The sequence below is a fragment of the Lampetra planeri genome, chromosome 72 (genome assembly GCF_965212315.1).
Source record: "Lampetra planeri chromosome 72, kcLamPlan1.2.h2, whole genome shotgun sequence".
In the NCBI taxonomy this organism is placed as follows: Eukaryota; Metazoa; Chordata; class Hyperoartia; order Petromyzontiformes; family Petromyzontidae; genus Lampetra; species Lampetra planeri.
Window position 1 is genome coordinate 1,423,994 of NC_136177.1, and position 21,844 is coordinate 1,445,837.

At 48.0% G+C, this 21,844-nt stretch overlaps 1 protein-coding gene across 2 annotated transcripts; it reads right to left on the reverse strand.

Moving 5' to 3' along the window:
- Positions 1–6,203: 6,203 nt before the first annotated feature.
- Positions 6,204–19,817, reverse strand: LOC144737648 (uncharacterized). Of its 2 annotated transcripts, none has more exons than XM_078620418.1 (4): positions 19,187–19,817; positions 14,320–14,537; positions 10,573–10,797; positions 6,204–9,758 (listed from the first exon to the last, which is right to left on the reverse strand). In XM_078620418.1, exons 1-4 carry the CDS (start codon positions 19,798–19,800, stop codon positions 8,458–8,460), a joined length of 2,358 nt encoding a protein of 785 aa, XP_078476544.1. In that variant the 5' UTR covers positions 19,801–19,817; the 3' UTR covers positions 6,204–8,457. The 2 variants fall into 2 exon arrangements, with proteins under 2 accessions (XP_078476544.1, XP_078476545.1); XM_078620419.1 differs by lacking the exon at positions 19,187–19,817 and adding an exon at positions 14,747–19,180.
- Between the last annotated feature and the right edge of the window lie 2,027 nt (positions 19,818–21,844).

Consider the following 21,844-nt stretch of genomic DNA (forward strand, 5'->3'; position numbering starts at 1 on the left):
GACTCACACACACATGCACTCACTCTCAGACTCATGCACACACACTCACTCTCACATTTTTAGACTCACACACACTCACTCTCACACTCTCAGAATCACACACACTCACACTCTCAGACTCACACACACACACACTCACACACTCACTCTCACACTCTCAGACTCACACACACACACACACTCACTCTCACACTCTCAGACTCACACACACACTCACGCTCTTACACTCTCAGACACACACACACACTCACGCTCACACTCTCAGACTCACACACACACTCACTCTCAGACTCACACACACACACTCACATCTCACACTCTCAGACTCACACACACTCACATCTCATACTCTCAGACTCACGCACACACACACTCTCACACTCTCAGACTCACACACACACTCACTCTCACACTCTCAGACTCGCACACACACACTCACACACACTCTCACACTTTCAGACTCACACACACACTCTCAGACTCACACACACATACACTCACTCTCAGACTCACACACACTCACTCTCTCAGACTCACACACACACACTCACTCTCACACTCGCACACATACACTCACTCTCAGACTCACACACACACACACTCAATGTCACACTCTCAGACTCACACACACATACACTCCCTCTCACTCTCTCAGACTCACACACACTCACACTCTCAGACTCACACACATACACTCACTCTCAGACTCACACTCACACACTCTCACACTCTCAGACTCACACACACACTCACGCTCACACTCTAAGACTCACACACACACACTCACTCTTACACTCTCAGACACACACTCACGCTCACACTCTCAGACTCACACACATCTCACACTCTCAGACTCACACTCACATCTCACACTCTCAGACTCACACACACACTCACATCTCACACTCTCAGACTCACACACACACTCACATCTCACACTCTGAGACTCACACACACTCACTCTTACACTCTCAGACACACACACACACTCACGCTCACACTCTCAGACTCACACACACACTCACTCTCACACTCTCAGACTCGCACACACACACACACTCACTCTCACACACACACTCTCATACTTTCAGACTCACACACACACACTCTCAGACTCACACACACATACACTCACACTCTCAGACTCACACACACACACTCACTCTCTCAGACTCACACACACACACTCACTCTCACACTCTCAGACTCACACACATACACTCACTCTCAGACTCACACACACACTCTCACACTCTCAGACTCACACACACACTCAGCGCGGCGTTCAGGGGGGGGGGGGCAGTTGGATGAGTGGGCGTGTTTACCTTCCCTCCACCCTCCCCGACATCCTTAACCTCCTTAACTATCGGCTCCTCCCCCTTGCTTAGGCACCTCCCCTTACCACCCTCCCTCAGGCCCCTCCGCTGACCCCCCCCTCCCTTAGGCCCCTCCCCTGACCACCCCCCCCCCCCATATCCTTAGGCCCCTCCCCTGACCCCCCTTCCCTTAGGCCCCTCCCCTCTCCATACCCGGCAGTAGGTCTCCACCAATCAAAGAGCTGATTGTATTATATATTCATTTATGCACGACAGACAGACAAAAAATCCCTGGTGGACAGTATGGAACATTGTTCCTACCTGTATATTGGAAGAAGTCACCCCGTGTGAGTGGCTGGCTGAGGTGCCATCTGTTGAGGAAGTACTAAAGGCAAGTCTGAGACCAGGAAAGGCACCAGGCAGAGATGATCTCCTAAGCGAAATGCTGAGGGAGGGTGGCATTTGTGCACAGACTGCCCAATATGACATCATAACAACAGTCTGGACTACCGGACGGGTTCCGCAGGATTGGAAGGATGCCCTGGTGGTCCCCCTTTTTAAGAAGAGGGACCGCACAGACTGTAACAACTACAGGGGCATCTCACTCCTCAGTGTGCCGGGAAAGGTCCTGGCAAGGATTATTCAACATCGCCTTGCTCGGCACGCTGAGGAGAGGCTTGCGGAGCTCCAATGCAGTTTCAGGAAAGGGCGGTCCTGCACAGATGCCATATTTTCTGTCCGTCTGCTACAGCAGAGGTGTAGGGAATTCCAACAAGAACTACATCTCTGCTTTATTGACCTGGTCAAGGCCTATGATACCATCAGTAGGCCTGCGCTCTGGGTTCTTCTTCGTGCTTTCGGAGTCCCTGACCCTCTGCTCACGATCATTAAGGACCTTCATGATGGTGAGCGGGCCCGGGTTAAACTACGTGGCCGGGAGTCAGAGCCATTCCCTGTACACCTTGGGGTGCGACAGGGATGTCCTCTGGCTCCCACATTATTTAACATCTATTTTCACCAAGTAGTTCGTGAAGCCTTCAATAGCTGTACTGGGGGAATTTCCATTTGGTACAGATATAATGGGAGGCTGATCGATGCCCGGGTGCGATCAAGGGATGGCTCCCTATTGGTCAACTATGTTATGTATGCCGATGATTTGGTAATAGCTGCTCATTCAGAGGAGGAGTTGGAGATGCTGCTGCTGAGACAGGAGCGTGCCACTAAGAGGTGGGGCCTTACCATCAGCCCCACCAAAACTAAGCACCTGCCTGGGTATTTTGTACCATCGGACACTCCACCCCCACAACTCCCAATCGGTGATGGGCTAGTTGTGGAAAGTGTGGAGAGTTTCCCATACCTGGGCAGTGTGCTTATGACCGGCTCCAGTTTAACAGCAGAGGTCTTACTCCTAATCAGTCGAGCGGCAATATCTTTTCATTGGTTGCGTAACGCTGTGTGGAAGCTTCAGGTGTTCTCGGCCACAGTCATTTCCTCCCTTCTCTACGCTTGCGAAACGTGGACGCCCCTAATGAAACATCTTCGCCGGTTAGAAACATTTAGGCTGGCCTGCCTACGATCCATCCTGGGTCTAACCATGCTGGATTGTGAGGAGCTCACATCCTTTAAAGATGTGTACAAAGTCCCATCGGTGAGCTCCTCCGGAAGGCAAGGCTGCGTTGGCCTGGCCCATGTAGCCCGCATGCCCAGCCACCGCATCCCTAAACAGCTTTTGTTTGGCCGGATCGTTGGGGCTAAACGGGCGCGCCACGGGCTAGAGAAGCGATGGAGTTATGTGATACAGGAGGATGTGGAGCGGAGTGGACTTGCCGATGACTGCTACCAGTTCTATAAAGATCGGCCTCTGTGGAGGAGCCTCGTGAAGGACACTACTGGCCAGTTGGAGGCAGTCGTCCTCTAACAACAACGGAGGGCGGAGGAGCGACGTTCACAACAATGGGCGGAACGCCGTGTGGCTAAAGCACAGCAAGTTGGCACAGTAGGGGGCACAGGTGGTGCATCAGCCAGTCATCTCGGTCGTCTCAGTCAGTCGACTTGTCGCATCTGGGTCTGCCCCGTCACCTCCTGCCAGCAAGCGTTCGACGCTTCGTGGCCTCAAGGTGCATAGAGCCTGCCACAAGCGTCGTGGTGATGTCACCGCCACTTAGTGCCGAATGCTGGTTGTTGTATGGTATTGAGATTTTTTACACTGTTAATTTCTTTTCTATCTACGTGACTTAACCGAAAGACACAATGAATGTACATTTGTTTGTTTGCAGACAACGAATTTTTCTATTCCTTGCTTCTTTTGCTCAACTCATGTACAGACAAACCTGGTATTTTAATAATCACCTTGAAAATATTCACATATTTTCGTTTGTGTGCTCACAACTCATAATTTATTTATCCCTTGCTCTGCGTTGATATATTTGTTATTGTGTCAAATCAAGTTGATATAAACCTATTTCTCAAATAATCACCTTGCTAATATTACAATCATAATTATTTTTCGTGCGGACAAATAATATTTCTGTTCCTTGCTTCTTCCGCTAAACTCATGTACATTAAAAGTGTGTGTAAGTCGATGTGTGTGTCTGTATTTTTCGCCCGGGCAACGCCAGGTACTTACCGCTAGTAAGAAGATAAAAATACTACAGGCCCCGCACTAGCTTAATCCGGCACTGATGACTACCCGAACCCGTTGGGCCACAAGGTGGGTCGGCGGTGGGACTGCAACAAGAACACATGCGTTGAACTCATCCGCGTGGGGAATTTGAGTGTTAGGCCACTGGTGTGTTTGGATTTTCTCTTGGTGCACCCGGTGTCCTGTGTTGGGAATAATTTCCCCCCGTCTAATCGAAAGTCTGTTCTCCTGTAACGTGGTGGAATGGTGGCTAGATGTTAACTATCTCGCCTAGTGTACAGGAGGTCGTGGGTTCGATTCTGACCCTTGACGCCTGCTGTATATTTGGAGTTTGCATGATCTCCCCGTGATCACATGGATTTTTCTCCGGGTCGTCCGGTTTCCCCCTCCACATTTAGAAATGCGCGTTTAAGATAATTTAGCTGCTATAAATTTCCTCATAAGCTACTTCGTTGAGCTATTATTTGTGGCCAGGTCGCTTCTGAAAAAGAGCAAACATAGCTCGACTCGACATACATTGTCAAGGGAAAATAAATATCAAAAATATTATTTGCTGAGGGTACTGGTGACTAAAACTAGCCGGCAAATCTCGGATAAGAGACGAAACCTGAATAAGCGGAAAAAGGTTCCTTTGAAGCCAGCTTCGAACAATGTCGGCCCCACCGAGTGAGACGATAGGGGCTAAGCTCAGTGCAGCAGCTGTGTGCCAGTAGGATGATTGGGCACCAAGAAAAGCCAGCATCGAATGTGATCGGGGCAGTATGATGACTTCGTTGACTCGGCCACAGCAGCAGTACTACGAGCGATGAGGTTGAGGAAACCAAAAACGCCACATTCCAGGACCCCACCCGATGCAGAGTCTAGAATGAAGAATATGTTTGAGAAGAGAGATAGGTACATGAAATACCAAAGCTTATTTTCAAAGAACTGCTCTCAGCTCGCCTCCTTGGTCCTTGTTGGCACGGAACATCAGAGTTGCAAAGTACCACTTAGTGACATTTACGAGTCATTGTAATAAGTGGGAAACTATTGTTCCATTCCCAGGGCTGGGTCACTTTAAGTCATCAAGGTCAGCGAAATATTTGCCCTTTGAATCCCTAATCTCAAAGGAAGAATTGCTGGCCGTGCATGGGTGCTATTACATAGTCTTCCACAGCAGATCCAGATAGCATTCTTAAGTAATCAATAATTAAAGTGGATCCTGAAGGGCGAGCATTGGCTGCCCTATTCAATGCCTGGCTGATCACTGGTGTCATCCCCCAAAATGCAAAGAGGAACAGATCGATCCCAATTCCCAAGGTCACGAATGAGGAAGAACTTAAGTACCTCGGTATACCTCGGTAATTGGAGACCAATAACGATTTTGTGTGTATGATCCTGAGGTTGTTCTCCAGGATTCTGACAGCGAGGCTGGAACATGCCTGTTCTCTGAATGCTCGACAACGTGGATTCCTAGCTGCACCAGGCTGCTCGGAAAATGTTAAGGTGTTGCAAGGCCTTATGAAGCATGTAAAGATAACGCGCAAGTCGCTTGAAGTGGAGTTCGTTGACGTAGCAAAGGCGTTTGATTCCGTGTCCCATGCCCACATCTTGTGGGCTCTGAGGTACATGAAAGTCAATGAGCACATGGTTGGCATCATTCAAAACGCCGATGAGAATGCCACAACATAATTTGAGATCAAAGGGGTCTGGACACCAGACATCAACAACAAAGCTGGTGTGAAGCAGGGCGACGCCATGTCACCCCTGATATTTAACCCGACTATGGACCCGCTGGTATCTGCCCTAGAAATATACGGAGTTGGATATTCAATCGAATCTAACAGTTACTTCACTCCTGTTTGCCGATGATCTGATGCGAGTGAGTAAATTGTGAGGAAATGGCCACAAATATCGGCATCCTGGAATCCTTATGCAAATTACCTGGGCTAGTTGTTCAAGCCAAGAAATTCCATGGCTTTATGCTTACTCCAACGAAAGATTCATACACAGTCAACAATTGTAGGCCATGGAGTGTCTGTGATGCAACACTCCACTTGATGAGGCTATTAAATACCTGGGTGTAAACATCAGTCCATGGACAGGTATTTTAAAATCCAGGTATGACAGTGCAATTGAAGGACTGGATATCCAAGATTGATTAAGCTCCACTTAAACCCGCCCAGAAAGTGGAGCTTCTTAACGTGCATGTACAGGCACACCCCGTTTAGCGCTACTGCGTACAGCACTGATTCGTTATAGAGCTATTTGTTCTCGGGCAAATTTTTATTTTAACGAAATATATACAGTGTTTATTACAAAAAAACATTACATACTTAACGTTCAGTAAATTTAAATAAGGATGAAAAGCCGTGCTTGAGTTAGCGCGGTGTAGGCTCTCGTCCAAATCCTGTTCAGTATTAGTGCCCTTTCACGCTCTCCACCCTCAGCCAATGAGCGAGTGCTATCATAGTCGAGTTAGCGCGGTGTTCGCTCTCCGCCAATGAGCGCTTTCCTCTAAAACCGGGGTGGGGTGGGGGCCGTGGAAGCCAAGTCACAGATTGGACTGCGCCACTGGGCGGATGCTGCAACTCCCATCTTGTCTCCCAGCGCTGCCAAGTTCACCATATCGGGGTCGCACCATGCACTGGTGAGTAGACTTTGTTATTTCAAAATTTTGTACCATTAACCGTATTTATAAGTCATGTTTATCATCCGTAATATTGTTCCAATAACCCAATGAACCCCTAATGTGTTGGTCATACTCTTTGGTTCTTTCTACGTGACTTTACCGAAAGAACCAAAGAGTATGGATTCCTGCAGTCACGAAAGCCTCAAATCAAGTGTGTTGGTCGTAGGTGATAAATTACGATGTCGGAAACACATCTCCATAGGGCCTATGTTATGACCCCGTATATAGCGCCCATTCACCAAGCGCTTTCCAGGCACGCATCTCCCGTGCTAAACGGGGTATGCCTGTACCCCCCAGATTCATCTACCCAGGAGATCGATCATTGATATTATAAATCGTCTACTCTCCTCACGCTAGATCAGGAGAATATAAATGGGGTAAACCAACTGTTACACCTTTCTGCCTCCACCTGTGATGGGGTTTGGACTCTCGGACCTGAGACGGAGGTCTAGGCATTATTACACTAGAGAGTATGATCCCATCGGTTCATTTGAGGCTGCACGGTGTAAGAAAATCCTCGGACAAGGTCACCCGCAATATAGTGTCCACTCAAGGTGTGGGTATGGGCCAGGAAAAGACACAAATTCCATATCCCAATATGAGCTGAGAGGGGTGGAATTTCAAGGCACCAAAAAAACCCATTTGGTCGATACCATGTGACTGGAGGCAACATGAAGTTTTGAAGATGGTGTGAAAGACCAGTTGAAGGTATAGGTATTGTAAACTTTGCAGAGGATAAAGTCAGCAATGCGTGGCTTCAGAGTGCCACTACATCGCTGCATTACAACTGCGGAGTAATATATACCCAATAAGGGAGAACCTGAAGAGAGGCAGGGAAGGAGCCCTGCGGTCCTGTAGGAAATGCTCGCCCCGACTTGAATCCCTTTCACACATACTTGGACAGTGTCCAGCGGTCCAGAAAGCCAGGAATGCACTCCGCAATAAAATGTGACACCTTGGCAGTAGAAGCGGTGGAAATGGGTTGTTCGATCTACAAGGAGCCCTATTTGAGAATTGATAAAGGTGATCTACGGGAAACTTTATCTGATTGTTGCCAGAGGTGACCACACCCTCGTCATTGACGTGACCGTCCAGTTCGAGCTCTCCTGTAGCTCCTTGGCTGAAGCCGCATCTGACAAAGTTGCATATTGTTGTCCTTTTCGAGAGCAGGTCATGAAGTTTACCAAAACCAAGAGCATCAATTTTGATGTATTTCCAGTGGGGGAAAGAGGAAGGTGGCTTCTTGGGAACAATTGAGTTCTCACCTCCATTGTATTCACAGGCTCATGAATAACCGCGGCAAAGTTACGCCAAGGGTGCATCTCGTCTCCACCCCGGTTTGTGATTTTCATGGGGAGGATATCAAGGTGCAGCCGAGGAAGGGAGAGTTTCCAATACGGGGGCATGGAGGCGGCGTCGTTGCTTTTTGCAGATGACGTCACTTTGTTTAGATATCATTTGTGTTCTCCAGGTCGCTTCTGAAAAATTAGTAAATACCAGTGGGCTTTGCCTGGTTTCGTTTTATTTGTATGTGTTTGGGTGATTTGTTTACCTGTCTTGTACTTTGTAGTCATATCGTGTTTGTGTGTACTGTGTATTGTTGTTGTAACGTTATGCCCTCGTGCCCCTACTGGACATCTGTGAAAGAGAGCTTTATAGCTCATCGGATTCCTCCTGCCGTTTAAATAAATGTTCGGATTCTGAGATATGATCGGTACTATGAGCCCTGACTATCCCACAGCATGGAGCACGCACAGCCTCTGACACCAATTGTATACAACTTGCCGTGTACCATGTGCACCTCTCACAAAGGGCTTGACAAATCAAAACTACTCCCGCTCACCGATCGCGCAAGTTCCTTCTCCCACGTGTGTCTTCACGTGATTCTTCAGGGTCGTGGAGTGCCGGAAGTCCCTCTCGCACACGGGGCACTTGTACGGCTTCTCTCCCGTGTGCGTCTTCATGTGGCTCTTCAGGGATGCGGTGTAGACGAAGTCCTTGCCACACGCCGAGCACTTGTGCGGCCTCTCTCCCGTGTGCGTCAGCATGTGGGTCTTGAGGCCCGCGTGATGCACGAAGTCCTTCCCACACACCGAGCACTTGTGCGGCCTCTCTCCCGTGTGGCTCATCATGTGGGTCCTCAGGGCTGCGTACTGCTTGAAGGCCTTGCCGCACGCCGAGCACTCATGCGGCCTCTCCCCCGTGTGGTTCATCATGTGAGTTTTCAGTTCCGACGGGCGGAAGAACCCTCTCTGGCACACGGAGCAGCGGTGGCTCCACTCTCCCGTGTGGCTCTTCACGTGCCTCTTGAGCTGCGTCGACTCGGTGAACCCCTTGCCGCACACGGGGCACCGGTGCGGGCTCTCACCTGTGTGCAGCGCCATGTGGCCCCTGATGGCCGACGGGCGACTGAAGCCCTTGCCGCACACCAGGCATCGGTGCGCCCTCTCACCGGTGTGCGAGGCCGCATGGTTCTGAAGGGTGGACAGGCGGCCGAAGCCCTTCCCGCACACGGTGCACACGTGGGGCCTCTCGCCCGTGTGGATCATCGCGTGGGCCTTCAGCGCGAACGGGCGCCCGAAGCCCTTCCCGCACACGGTGCACACGTGGGGCCACTTGCCCGTGTGGATCATCTCGTGGTTCCTCAGCTGCGTCTCCTTGGCAAACCCCTTCCCGCACACCGGGCACTCGTGCGGGCAGTCGGCCGAGTGGAGCGCCAAGTGGCACTTGAGGGTGAACGGGCGACTGAAGCCCTTCCCGCACACGGGGCACACGTTCGGTTTCTGCACGGCATGAATCGCGGCGTGCGTCGCCAGGGCCGAGGGGCGGCTGAATTCCTTGCCGCACACGGAGCACGAGTGCGGCTTCCCTCCCCTGTGGACCCTCATGTGGTTCTTGAGGTTGGACACGGCGACAAATGCCCTCTGGCACACGCAGCACTTGTGCGGCTTCTCTCCCGTGTGGCTCATCGCGTGGTTCCTGAGGTCCGACGGGCGGACAAAGCTCTTGCCGCACACCGAGCAGCCGTGTGATCTCTCTCCGGCGCGGGTCGTCGTTGTCGCTGTGGCGGTCGTCCCGGTGGATTTTTTCACATGGGAGAGCGTTTCCGGGGCACCGTCCACGACCATCCCTGTCACACAAACGTTCAGACCGTTGTTGTTTTTTTCCCCACACCTATTTGTCGTCATGCCGTGAGACGGAAGAATACGTTTGGATGCCCCCCCCCACCTCGCAGAGTTAACATGAGAGAAAGGCCCACGGAAGCAGTTATCACCAAACCATATTTTGAAAAGCCTTTTAAAATGACCTCTGATATAGCACGTGGGAAGGAGAAGCACTTTCCCTACCTGCCCTGCCACGTGAGAGTAACATTTTTTTTCCTGATGGTAAAACCAATATTTACATTACCAGAGATGTAGTGTGGCCAAATTAATTGTTGTAGACCCACATTTTACGCGACTAATTTTTGTTGTTGATGCAGTCATTGGTGAGGGGGCTGTGAACATCAAACTACGACACTTAAACTAAATTAAACCATTTTTTGTTATTTTACCAGGTAAGTGACTTGCCTATCACAAGTGATAGCTCAACGAAGTGGCTTATCATCATGTGGATCATTCTAGATGTGGAGGGAAAAACCGGAGTACCCGGCTAAAAATCCATGCAACCACAGAGAGAGAGACAGGCAAACTCCAAATATACAGCAGGCGTCAGTGTCGGGATCAAATCCACAACCTCATGTATATCAGGCGAGGGAGTTAACATTTCTAAGTCACCACAGCACCCCCAAACATACACATGGAGCTCCCCTGTACACTTATCACTTAAGTCCCCCAAAGCCATCTCCATCTCTACCACCACATCGACAGCTTGGAGAGGCCTCTGTACCAGACCTCACCCCTCACAGCGACCAAGATCCATCGGAATTCCCTCCCCTCCCTCACCGTCACCATCGTCGTCGTCGCCCACCTCCACTTCGATCTCCGCCATGCCTGACGATCCCAAACAATCCCCCCGCGACTCTCCAGGTCTCACAGATGAACCGTCGCCAACCAGCGGATCTTGAGGGTCGACCTCCACAATGTGCAGGTCCCTTCGTTCAACCTCCCGCGCCTCTCGTTTGACCTGAAGTTCTCGACCATCCTCCTCTCCGGCACGCACGTCCGCCCCTTCGGCCGAGAGATGAAACATCGCAGGCGAACAATGAACAGGTTATATACCTACGGGATACCTTTTTTTCTGCCAGTATACAAAAAAATAGGAGTTGTGTAAAGATGTTCCAACACCGGAGAGATACCTTTTTGCAAGGCATAAAGTCTGCATTAACCATACATACTCGTGTCGATACATGTGTAGTGTAATAGCGCCGTCTGTTGTCCAGCAATGGCAACTGTGGTGGCCGAGCAGTACACACGCCGGTGAGCATATACACGGGTGTGTCGCCAAGGCGGAGGAACTGGGGCAAGGGTCAGGGAGGACCCCATCTGTAAGCCCCTGGAACCCGCTAGTGAGAAGGGAGGCGTGGCCAGGGAAGAGCCAGGCTGTGCCGGGTAGCATAAACGCAGCGGAGAGCGGGAGCTCGTGGCTGCCGGTTCTGGGAAGTGGACTCGTCTCGTCATCGCTGTCGTCTTCGCCGCCTTCATCACTGCCGTCTTCATCACTGCCGTCTTCGCGAGATATTGCGCGGCTGGATAGTTGTTGGCTGTCTGGGTCGGCGCCGTCGGTGTAACACGGTGAGGATTGTGTCAAGGCTAGGCTAGACGACTTGGGAGAAGCGAGGGCGAATCTGTGAACCTGAAAGTGTTGAATAAAGGTGCCTCCTCAAGAACCTTGTCTCCCGCTCCGCTGACACTACACGCGCAAACATGCTCTGATAATATACGCATTGTCTTTGAAGCTGATTGGTCTACATCAGAGACAGCGAATGCCAACAGGTGAACAGTACAAAGACAAAGCAAGTAGGAGAACACATATTGTGTTCTCGGCTGGAGCAGTTTTATCTATAGGATACCTTTTTTGCCAGTATCCAAAATTGTATCCAAAATAAATACCTATTCTTATTTTTTATCACAATCAGATTCACGAGCACGGACACTCGTTGCACGTAACGTTGTGGGTTTACTCTCCAACACACAACAACTGGTTAGTGCTGTACTAGTAACACATTGGCCTCGTTTTGTTTATGTGACAAACCCCTTACTGATTGGCTGTCGGGTGGTTGGTGAGTTTAACGATACATATATGTTTATGTAATCTAACCCATCTGTCATCATCATCATCCACGGTCAATCCACTGTTGGGTGATAGTCCTTCCAAAGCCGCCACCACCTCTCATGACCCTGCGATGTCAAAATCCATCCGACACCAACACGTGCCGAGCCGATTCAAATCGCTCCTTCTCCACTGTTTAGCGTGACCACTCTCACGGGCGTTGTTGGCTGTCACCGTGACAGTTTTAACATGTAGTCATACAGTACAACCCCTTCTAGGTCGTTAAGTGATTTGGTCATTAAGTGAATATAGGAGATACACGCTAAAGACTTAATTAGTTCCGATACCCTTTTTCACCCAAAAAAACGTACTTTTATAATATTGACATTAAAACATAAAGACATCATATTAAAATAAACATGGTTAATCAATACATTAATTGATATTGACTGTACATACAACTGCCCATTGCTAACAGGGGCATGTTCGGCAAGCGAACACATTGGGCTCCATGGAGCCCCGTCATTAAGTGATTAGTCGTTAACAGGAGTGGTCGTTAAGAGAGGTTCGACTGTAGTAGTAGTAGGCTTTCGCGATCAATATTTTCCATCACTGGACGAAGCTGGTTGTTGTTGTAATTACTGGCGAAATGTCACGGCTACTCGAATTGTAAATGTTGTGATGTGGGTTTACTCTCCAACACGCAACAACCACGTTTTGTTTACGTGACAAATCCCCTTCCTGATTGCCTGTGTCGGGTGGTGGCGGAGGCGGGCTTAACGACACGTTTATATTTACGTGATCTAACCCAACAACGAAAAAATAAACCCCTGTCATGGATGCCACTGTGATGTGAGCCTTGACCAGAAGGCCGTCATCCCTCAGATTGACGTGTCCTCCTCAAAATCCACCTACTGCTGCTCTTCTTCTTCTTAAATGTCATCTAATTCTCTCAACCCATGAAGAGATGGAACAACAGCGCACAAAGCGTACGCAAGAGATGCATACTCGGGAGTTTTACTGAGAGACAAGCGAGTCTCACGTCTCCGTGATTATACCCTTTCCCGTTCAAATGACGTAAGTGTACGTACGTGTACTTCATCAGTTTTTCTTCCGATTCAGTTCCGATGACTTACGTACGTGTACGTCCAGGTACGTAGTGACGTACATCATCGGTTTTTCTTCCAAACGCGGGTGACGTGTGTGTGTACATGTATGTCATGACATACCCGGAATCGTACACGGAATCGGAAGAAAAACCGATGACTTACGTAAGTGCACGTATGTATGTGTACGTACGTGTGTGTACGCACGTGTATATACGTGTACATCACTACGTACGTCATGAAAACAGAGCCGGAAGAAAATCGAAAAGTGAAATAACTTTTATCGGTAACGAGGCTCCTGCCGACAAGGCCACACGGGAGGGTTGTGGTGTGGCACAGCTTTTGGCGTCATCTGTCGTAGAGTGGCGGCGGTCGTGTCACTACGATTATCTGCGGTGAGTAAACAACTTCTTTAAAATTGCACAACGGCACTCCTAGTACTATGCCTCTCTCTAAATGTACACGTGTGTGTTTGTTGAACCGTGCTATTCGAAAGTGTGTGGGAAAGGGGGGGAAGGACAACAAACTAAAGCACAAACCACAAGCAGTTCTAAAGAAATTAGTTTTCAATGTTAGCATAGTGGTGTAGTGTATATTAGTGTAGTTTATACTCGTGTAGTGTATGGTGTAGTGTATAGAAGTGTAGTATTTAGGAGTGGTGTGTAGTAGTGTATAGGGTAGTAGTTTATTGCATCGTATATAGTGTAGTGTATAGTGTAGTGTATATTGCAGCGTATTGTAGTGTATAGTGTAGTGTATACTAGTTTATAATATAGTAGTGTATAGGGTAGTAGTGTCATATATAGTCGTCTATAGTAGTGGTGTGTAGAAGTGTAGTGTGTAGTGGTGTAGTGTGTAAATCTTGACCTAAAGCTTTCGTGACTACAGGAATTCATACTCTTTGAGAACTGCTGAGGCAGGAAAAGAAAAATTATTTAAATATTTTTTCCTGCCTCAGCAGTTCTCCTGCTGTATTTTTTCACCTGATGACGATTGCTTGTGTTGCGATCGAAACGTCGCGATATTTTTAAAAATTATTTTTCTATCGACGTGGCTTTTCCGAAAGACCCAAAGAGTCGTGTAGTGTGTCGTTGTGTAGTGTATAGGGTAGTAGTGTAGTGTAGTATATAGTAGTGTATAGTATTGTAGTGTGTAGTCGTGTATACGGTGGTGAACGGGGACAACCCACCCACTCCACCGCACTAACCCACCCACCCAACCCACTCACCCTGCGACTTGCAGCCGCCTCAGAAACGGGGAAAAAGACGGGGCGGGGGGGGGTGTTAAGACGAACGTTTAATGTCGATCTGTCAACGAGTGGGCTCACAGAGCACATGGGCGGTCTCTGCTGGGGTGGGGGAGACAAATTCTCACCGTGGTCGTCGTCGTCGCCGCCGCACTCCTCCCCCTGCGTCTCCACTTTCACTGCCAGCCAGATCCTACTGCCAGCCTCTCCGTCATCGTCTTCTTCTCGTTTAATAAATGACTCCATGGGCGGAAAAGGGGGCTCCACCACTACCACCTCCTCTACCACCTCGTCGTCGTCCGTCCCAAGGAAGACGCGGCAGTATGGGGGATTTCTGCTGCTGCTCCTGTTGCTCACCGAGAGATGGCAGAGCGAGGGAATAAACAGCAAATCTTGACTTATAGCTTTCGTGACTGCAGGAATTCATATTACAGTAAAACCTTGGATTGCGAGTAACTTGGTCTGTGAGTGTTTTGCAAGACGAGCAAAAAATGTTAATAAATATTCATTTTATAAACGAGCGAGGTCTTGCAATACGAATACTGTAGTACGTACAATATACACTTTGTCTGCCGAGCGTCACGTGATCACAACTGAGCCGATGGTTCTTCTCTCTCTCTCTCTCGCTGCGGGATTGTGGGTAATCGTCTCCCATGCTCGGTCTCAGTTGGCGTGCCTCACCCGTATAGTCAACATCCGTGCGAGCGTATACTGTTTACTATAGTGTTGTGACCAGGAGTGTGTGCGTAAAACATTTTTTTAATTTTGTGTCCAAGTGTAGTGACTGTTCTTTAGTAACTGTACTGCAAGTGAAAGTTGTCCTACACAATAACCCTCCTCTCCTCTCTCGTCTCCCTCACACCAGCCACGATTAAATTTAATTAATAAATTTGATTTCTTTATATTAAATTTAAATAATAAAACTATAAAAAGGTATTTTGTATTAATAATTTTTATATGAATACAGTATTTTTGGGTTGAGGAACAAAACATCTGAGTTTCCATTATTTCTTATGGGGAAATTCGCTTTGATATACGAGTGCTTTGGATTACGAACACATTTCCAGAACGAATTATGCTCGCAATCCAAGGTTTTACTGTATTTGGGTCTTTTGGTAAAGTGACGTAGATAGGTTCAAAGAAAATAACAAAAAACGATGACATTTCGATCGCAACACAAGCGGCCTTCATCAGGAAAAGGGGGTTAGCATCTAAAGGCAAACTGTTTATAAAGGTTTGAAATGGACGTCGCCCAAATATCCTCAGCATGGGCGGGGCAGCTAATGTTAATGTAGTGATGGTACTCCTAGAGGTCCACGACGGCACTGGTAGTAGGCTTCCACCAATAAAGGGCTGCCAGGTCTTAAATGGAAACATTATAGCCAGTTATGACTTCAACTGGTTGATAACGTCCTTCCAGTAATTACTGAGTTTGTACCCATCTTCTCGGTTGAAATTGTGTCTATGTCTGTATATATATGGATGGCTTCATGAACGAATCTTTGTTGATAGCCAGTGGGTTTGCAAAGTACCTTCGTCTTAGAGAAATACATTTTGTACAAGCCCACCGCATTAAAACAATGATCAGCCTCGGCCGAGGTATTGGTCCTACCGTGTTTCAGATCTGCCTTATGTTCACGAACACGGTCCGAGACATGTCACTTAGTTTCCCCAATGTAACTACTGCCGCAGACACAGCTCCGTTTGTCGACACCTGGGTATTGCATGTCAGGGATTACATTCTTCACTGATGGGATCAGATCACGAATTTAATGTACTGTGTTAAATTTAACCTGGTTCCTGTTTGCTAATGATTTTGGAAATATTTTTGGTGACCCCTGCCATGTATGGCAAGGTGATGGTTTTGATTGGGTCCTCAAATGGTTCTTTACCAATGGTTGGGGTGATAGCTTTACGGATTGTGTAGCCAGATTCACACATTAAATAGATCTTCGGTTGACGACCGAAAGTCAATATCAGTTTCGGCCGAAACCGAAAGTATGCCGAAAGTGGCCATTTGCCAACTTTCGGCGCCGAAACCGAATTTCAGTTGGCCTCTAACCTGATGATGATTGCTTGTGTTGCAATCGAAATGTCGTATTGTATTATTTAATTTATTTTCTGTCAACGTGACTTTACCGAAATAACCAAAAAGTAATTCCTGCAGTCACGAAAGCTCCAAATCAAGTTTAAAACACCTCTACGGAGAGGATTTAAGTTAGTTTTCTCTCTCTGTGTTGTCTCTCTCTGCTTGTGTGTCTTACTTTGTGTCTCCGTGTCTGTCTTGTCTCTCTCAAATGTCACACTTAAGTTATAATTTTGCAATCTTTGGAAGAACGTAATCAACCAGGCTATGCGTTGTGTGTTGACCGACTCTCTGTGTTGAATTGCATTACTTTCCCAAATTTTACTAAGTTTGTTTTATTAAGTTAATTCTCTCTGTCTCTGTGTTGTCTCTCTAGTATTTCCTGCAGTCACGAAAGCTCCAAATCTCTCATTGACATGCAAATTTCTCTACCCGCCCCCCCTCTCTGAACCTCTCTCTCTCTATTTAAGGATAAAATAAAATGTTTCGCTCCGGATGACCGCTGCAAAGTATGATCTGTGTTTTGATTTAGCGTGCTGATCTTAAAGGTGCATTGAAAATGTTTGATACTCCGACTGATGCTCCTGCTGTTGAAGAGTGACTCATGCAGCCAGCTATGGCTGCAGGGTTTGGTGGTACATGTTGTTTATTGTGAAATTCGGTCACAGTTCCTATGATCACTGTTACATTGCTTTTATGGCTTTATTTTGGTGATTGATTTCGAAAAGTTTTTTGGTTTAGCCATGTTTGTTTGTTGTAGTACGGAGTTAGACTGATGGCCTTAATCTAAGTTGTCTTGTGGTTGTTGTTGTTTGGCTTGCATCCCACTGGGATTTTTGCACACAGCGTTGGTGTACGGTGCTTTTTCTGGAATATTTTGTTTTTTCCTGAATTTTCTGTTTGCACTTAGTCACTTTAAGATGTTTTTTTCATGTTTTTGTCTTTTGTTTGTTGCTGTTGCACCCGATTCAAGAGCCGAATGGCTCACAGGGCGATATTAAATAAATGAAACTGAAAACTGAAGGCCTCGACACAGAGGCATTGTTTCTCTGTGTGCCTATGTGTGTGTCTCTGTGTTGTCTCTCTATGCTTATGTGTCTCTCTATGTGTCACCGTGTATGTGTTTTGTCTCTCTCTCAAATTTAACACTCTTTGGAAGAACGCAATCAACCAGGTAGGGTGTTGACTGTTATGTTAGCCGACTCTCTGTGTTGTATTGCATTATATTTCTAAGTTTACTAAGTTTGTTTTTTCTCATTCATTTGTACCTGATGACGATGGCTTGTGTTGCAATCGAAACGTCGTATTCTATTATTTAATTTATTTTCTTTCTACGTGACTTTACCGAAAGAACCAAAAAGTAACTGGCTATAATGTTTCCATATTAGACCTGCCAGCCCTTTAATTGGTGGAAGCCCACCACCGGGACCATCACTGCCCACTACTACAATCACCACTAATCATAGCCCTTTATTGGTGGAAGCCCACCACCAGTGCCGTCGTTGCCCTCCACGAGTACCATCACTTACATTAACATTAGCTGCCCCGCTCATGCTGAGGACACTTGGGCTACACCCATTTTTAAATCCTTTATATTAAGTTCACTTGCTTGCTTGCGTGCTTGCTTGCTTACGACCGTGCAAATCTTTCGGTCGTTTTTTAACCGACTTCCCGTGATCCAATCGAGCTGACATTTTGCACACAGGCTCGTTTTGCGTGACAATTAATTTTCGTTAAAAAAAAAATTCCTAAATTTTACAGTTTAGGGAGAAAAATTTTTTAATTACCAATTGCTTAATGGTGGCAGACAATCATCTGACCCATAAGTGGCAGCCATCTCAAGCCAGAGGACGAGAGGACTCTAGCCGCCCATTTCATGATGACGCAAATGTTGACTAACCACATGGCATGAAATCCCTGCCCCCACGCTGTACAGTGGAGACTATTTATAGAGCAGTTAAATTGAAGCCGCCAGGTTCTTGAAAGTATATAAAGGATTTATAGTGAAAAACTTTGTTTTTACCGGTTAATTTTTTAAACCTTTATAAACAGTTTGCCTTTAGAGGTTAACCCCCTTTTCCTGATGACGACTGCTTGTGTTGCGATCGAAACGTAGTTTTTTGTTATTTAATTTGATCCTATCTACGTCACTTTACCGAAAGACCCAAAGAATAATAAACAGCAAATCACATTTGCATTCCATAACATAGGTGTTTTTTGGGTTCGATTTAAAACTATCTAACCCACGGCCTCCTGTATACCAGGCGAGGTAGTTAACATTGCCTAGCCACCGTGGGGTCCCCAAATAGCACACATCTCTCAGTGCAGAATTATTATAAACTCTACTATTTTCATTTCAAGATCATCTTGCTTTTAGTCAATCTATAAAACTAAACTTGATTTCATCAGGTAAGGCCCACTCAGCTGTGTAGTTCTTTTTTCAGAAGCGACCTGGCCATAAATGACAGCTCAACGAAGTGGCTCACACGCAAACTCCAAATACACAGCAGCAGGCGTCTGGAACAGGATCGAACCCACGACCTCCTGTACACCAGGCGAGGTAGTGAACAGCTGCACTGGCACCCCTCGAGTGACGATGCTGAGCTGTTACAATGTTTGTGTCTGCAGCTCGATTTGTGTTGTAGCAGGCAAGGGCCCAACTTGGTAGGAGCTGCTGTAGTCGGCGATGGCCCCAGGGTCGCCTCTCACAACAGAGAGGAGGCTGCACAACAGCTAAGTAGGGGGCCTTGCACCCGGTAACACAACAACACACAATAGTTTAGTTTAAGGAGCAGGAAGAGCAATGGAAGAAGTAGCAGCAGGGGGGGGGAGCAGGCGAAGGAGCGCCAGGAGCAGCAGCAGAGCGAGAGGCGAACCCAGCCGAGTGGCTCCACAGGGAGAGGCCCGACCTTGCGCAGCAGGACGAGCAGCAGCAGCAGGAGGCAGCAGCAGGGAGCGGAGTCGCCTCCCTGCAGCAGCAGCAACAGGAGGCGGCGAGAAGGAAGCGAGCGACGGGTTGGAGCCCCGGAACCAGCATAGCGGTGGCGGGGCCCTGGAACCAGCATAGCGGTGGCGGGGTCCTGGAACCAGCATAGCGGTGGAGAGGCCCTGGAACCAGCATAGCGGTGTAGAGGCCCTGGAACCAGCATAGCGGTGCCCTGGAACCAGCACAGCGGTGGCGGGGCCCTGGAACCAGCATAGCGGTGGCGGGGTCCTGGAACCAGCATAGCGGTGTAGAGGCCCTGGAACCAGCATAGCGGTGGCGGGGCCCTGGAATCAGCATAGCGGTGCCCTGGAACCAGCACAGCGGTGGCGGGGCCCTGGAACCAGCATAGCGGTGGAGAGGCCCTAGAACCAGCATAGCGGTGTAGAGGCCCTGGAACCAGCATAGCGGTGGCGGGGCCCTGGAATCAGCATAGCGGTGCCCTGGAACCAGCACAGCGGTGGCGGGGCCCTGGAACCAGCATAGCGGTGGAGAGGCCCTAGAACCAGCATAGCGGTGTAGAGGCCCTGGAACCAGCATAGCGGTGGCGGGGCCCTGGAATCAGCATAGCGGTGCCCTGGAACCAGCACAGCGGTGGCGGGGCCCTGGAACCAGCATAGCGGTGGCGGGGTCCTGGAACCAGCATAGCGGTGGAGAGGCCCTGGAACCAGCATAGCGGTGGCGGAGCCCTGGAACCAGCCACCAATACCCGTGGTATTGGTGGGTGGGGGGGTACCGAAGCGAGACTCGGGAGGCGAGATGAAGGATGAGAAGCGACACTTAAATGGTTATGCTTTTACGGTGGCGAGGGAGATGTTAACTACCATGTATGCCCACGACCTGACGATGCCTGCTGCTATATATTTGGAGTTTGCGTCTCTCTCTCTCCTCGTGGTCGAATGGATTATTTTTCTTCGGGTCCTCTGATTTTTCCCCTCCACATTTAGAATCACGCGTTTAGAGTGTTTTGCTGCTGCTAAACATTTACGCCTGATGAGGATAATTCAACTTCGTTGAGCTACCGTGTGTGATGGCCAGGTCACTTCTAAATAAGTAATATTTAAAAATACTTAAAAAAAACATGCTTTGTTGAAATGTACCGTACGAGTAATGGCAGAACTCCACGACTCCAGGAAGTGTCCCCGAAGATTGCCATAACTTAAGGGACTGTGCTGATTTACAGCCAACGTGAGTTGAGCGTGGATAATTAGACCCAAGGCAAAACATATCTTTCTTTTCTTCTTCTTTTTCTTTTCTCTTCTCTTTTTTATATATAAAAGTCTCCGCGCGCACGCTTGTCAGGGATTTGGCTCTCGGACGGTGGGGTATATGTAGAACATTTTTGGGCGGCCGGCACGTCCTCGGCTCCGCTGTGGGAATAGGCTATTCCTTTTTCGTGTCCGTCACCTTTAAATTAGTTAAATTAGCGATTTCGTGTGATTTGCCGATATTTATTTATTGCGCAACATCGACCATACCAACTCACGCTAATTGCGGGGGGGGGGCGGACCCTGCCAAGTGAAAGTGCGTTCGGTCGAGCTCACGGGGGACATTTTCTTACGCGTTTAACATGCAATAAATATACACATAACGCTGCTACTATTTCTTCACAGTCTGATGTCCTATTCGACCCCGCTCCCCCAACACGATGCGTGCAGTTACTGCTATAAAGTCCATAGATATTAATATTATTGTTTGTGTGCAGAAAACTCCTTTTTATTATTAGGTTGCTAAATATTTCCTTTTTTTCGGTGTTTTTTTATGATGCTGCGACGGTGTACTGCCAGTCTGTGTTGTGGACTGCTGCCTGCTGATTCATTAACGTCAGTGCACTGCCACTCTATTATCTGCACTGCTTATTTTGCTTTTGCCCATTATCAGTGTATGGCAGTCTATAATCTCTTGCCTGCTTCTTTACCTCACTCAGTGTACTACTGCCAGCCTTTCATGTCGACTGTATCCTCCTTTTTCAGCTGCTGCCTGTATTGGCAGTTTTTTTTAATGTCCACTGTAGCAATGCTTATGTCATTGAGTCGGCGTACTGCCAGTCTATAATCTAGACTGTAGCTTGCTTCTCAACTTACCTGTGCGTACTGCTGCTATTTAATGTACACTTATTTCAGCGTAATTCTTCTATGCATTTCTATTGTTTCCATTGCTCACGTCCCGCTATTTACTGATACGTATTACTGCGATGCTGATAGCTGTGACATCATCGGGGATTTCTGTGCACGTCGATGTGTGTGTTTGAGTCCATGTGTGTGCGTGTAGGTCTATGCGTCTGTGTGTAAGTCCATGTGTGTGTCTGTCTTTTTCGAACGGACAACGCCCGATGTGTGTGTGTGTGTAAGTCGATGTGTTTGTGTGTTAGTCGATGTGTGTGTGTGTGTTAGTCGATGTGTGTGTGTAAGTAAATGCGTGTGTGAGTTTATATGTGTGTGTAACTCCATGTGTGTGTATCTCAAGTGGATGTCTATGTGTGTGTGAGTCCATATATGTGTGTGTGTAAGTCGATGTGTTTGTGTGTGTGAGTCGATAGGTGTGTGTGTCAGTCCATGTGCGTGTGTGTTAGTCGCTGTGTGTG

What these genes read in the sequence shown, in the direction of transcription:
- LOC144737648 (XM_078620418.1), bottom strand. Translation starts at nt 19,800, where the DNA reads ATGCTGGTTCCAGGGCCTCTACACCGCTATGCTGGTTCTAGGGCCTCT. An exon ending in TGCTCGTCCTGCTGCGCAAG is followed by an intron (nt 14,538 to 19,186) that starts GTCGGGCCTCTC and finishes GGTGAGCAACAG; the next exon opens with GAGCAGCAGCAGAAATCCCC. An exon ending in CGGCGACGACGACGACCACG is followed by an intron (nt 10,798 to 14,319) that starts GTGAGAATTTGT and finishes TCTCGGCCGAAG; the next exon opens with GGGCGGACGTGCGTGCCGGA.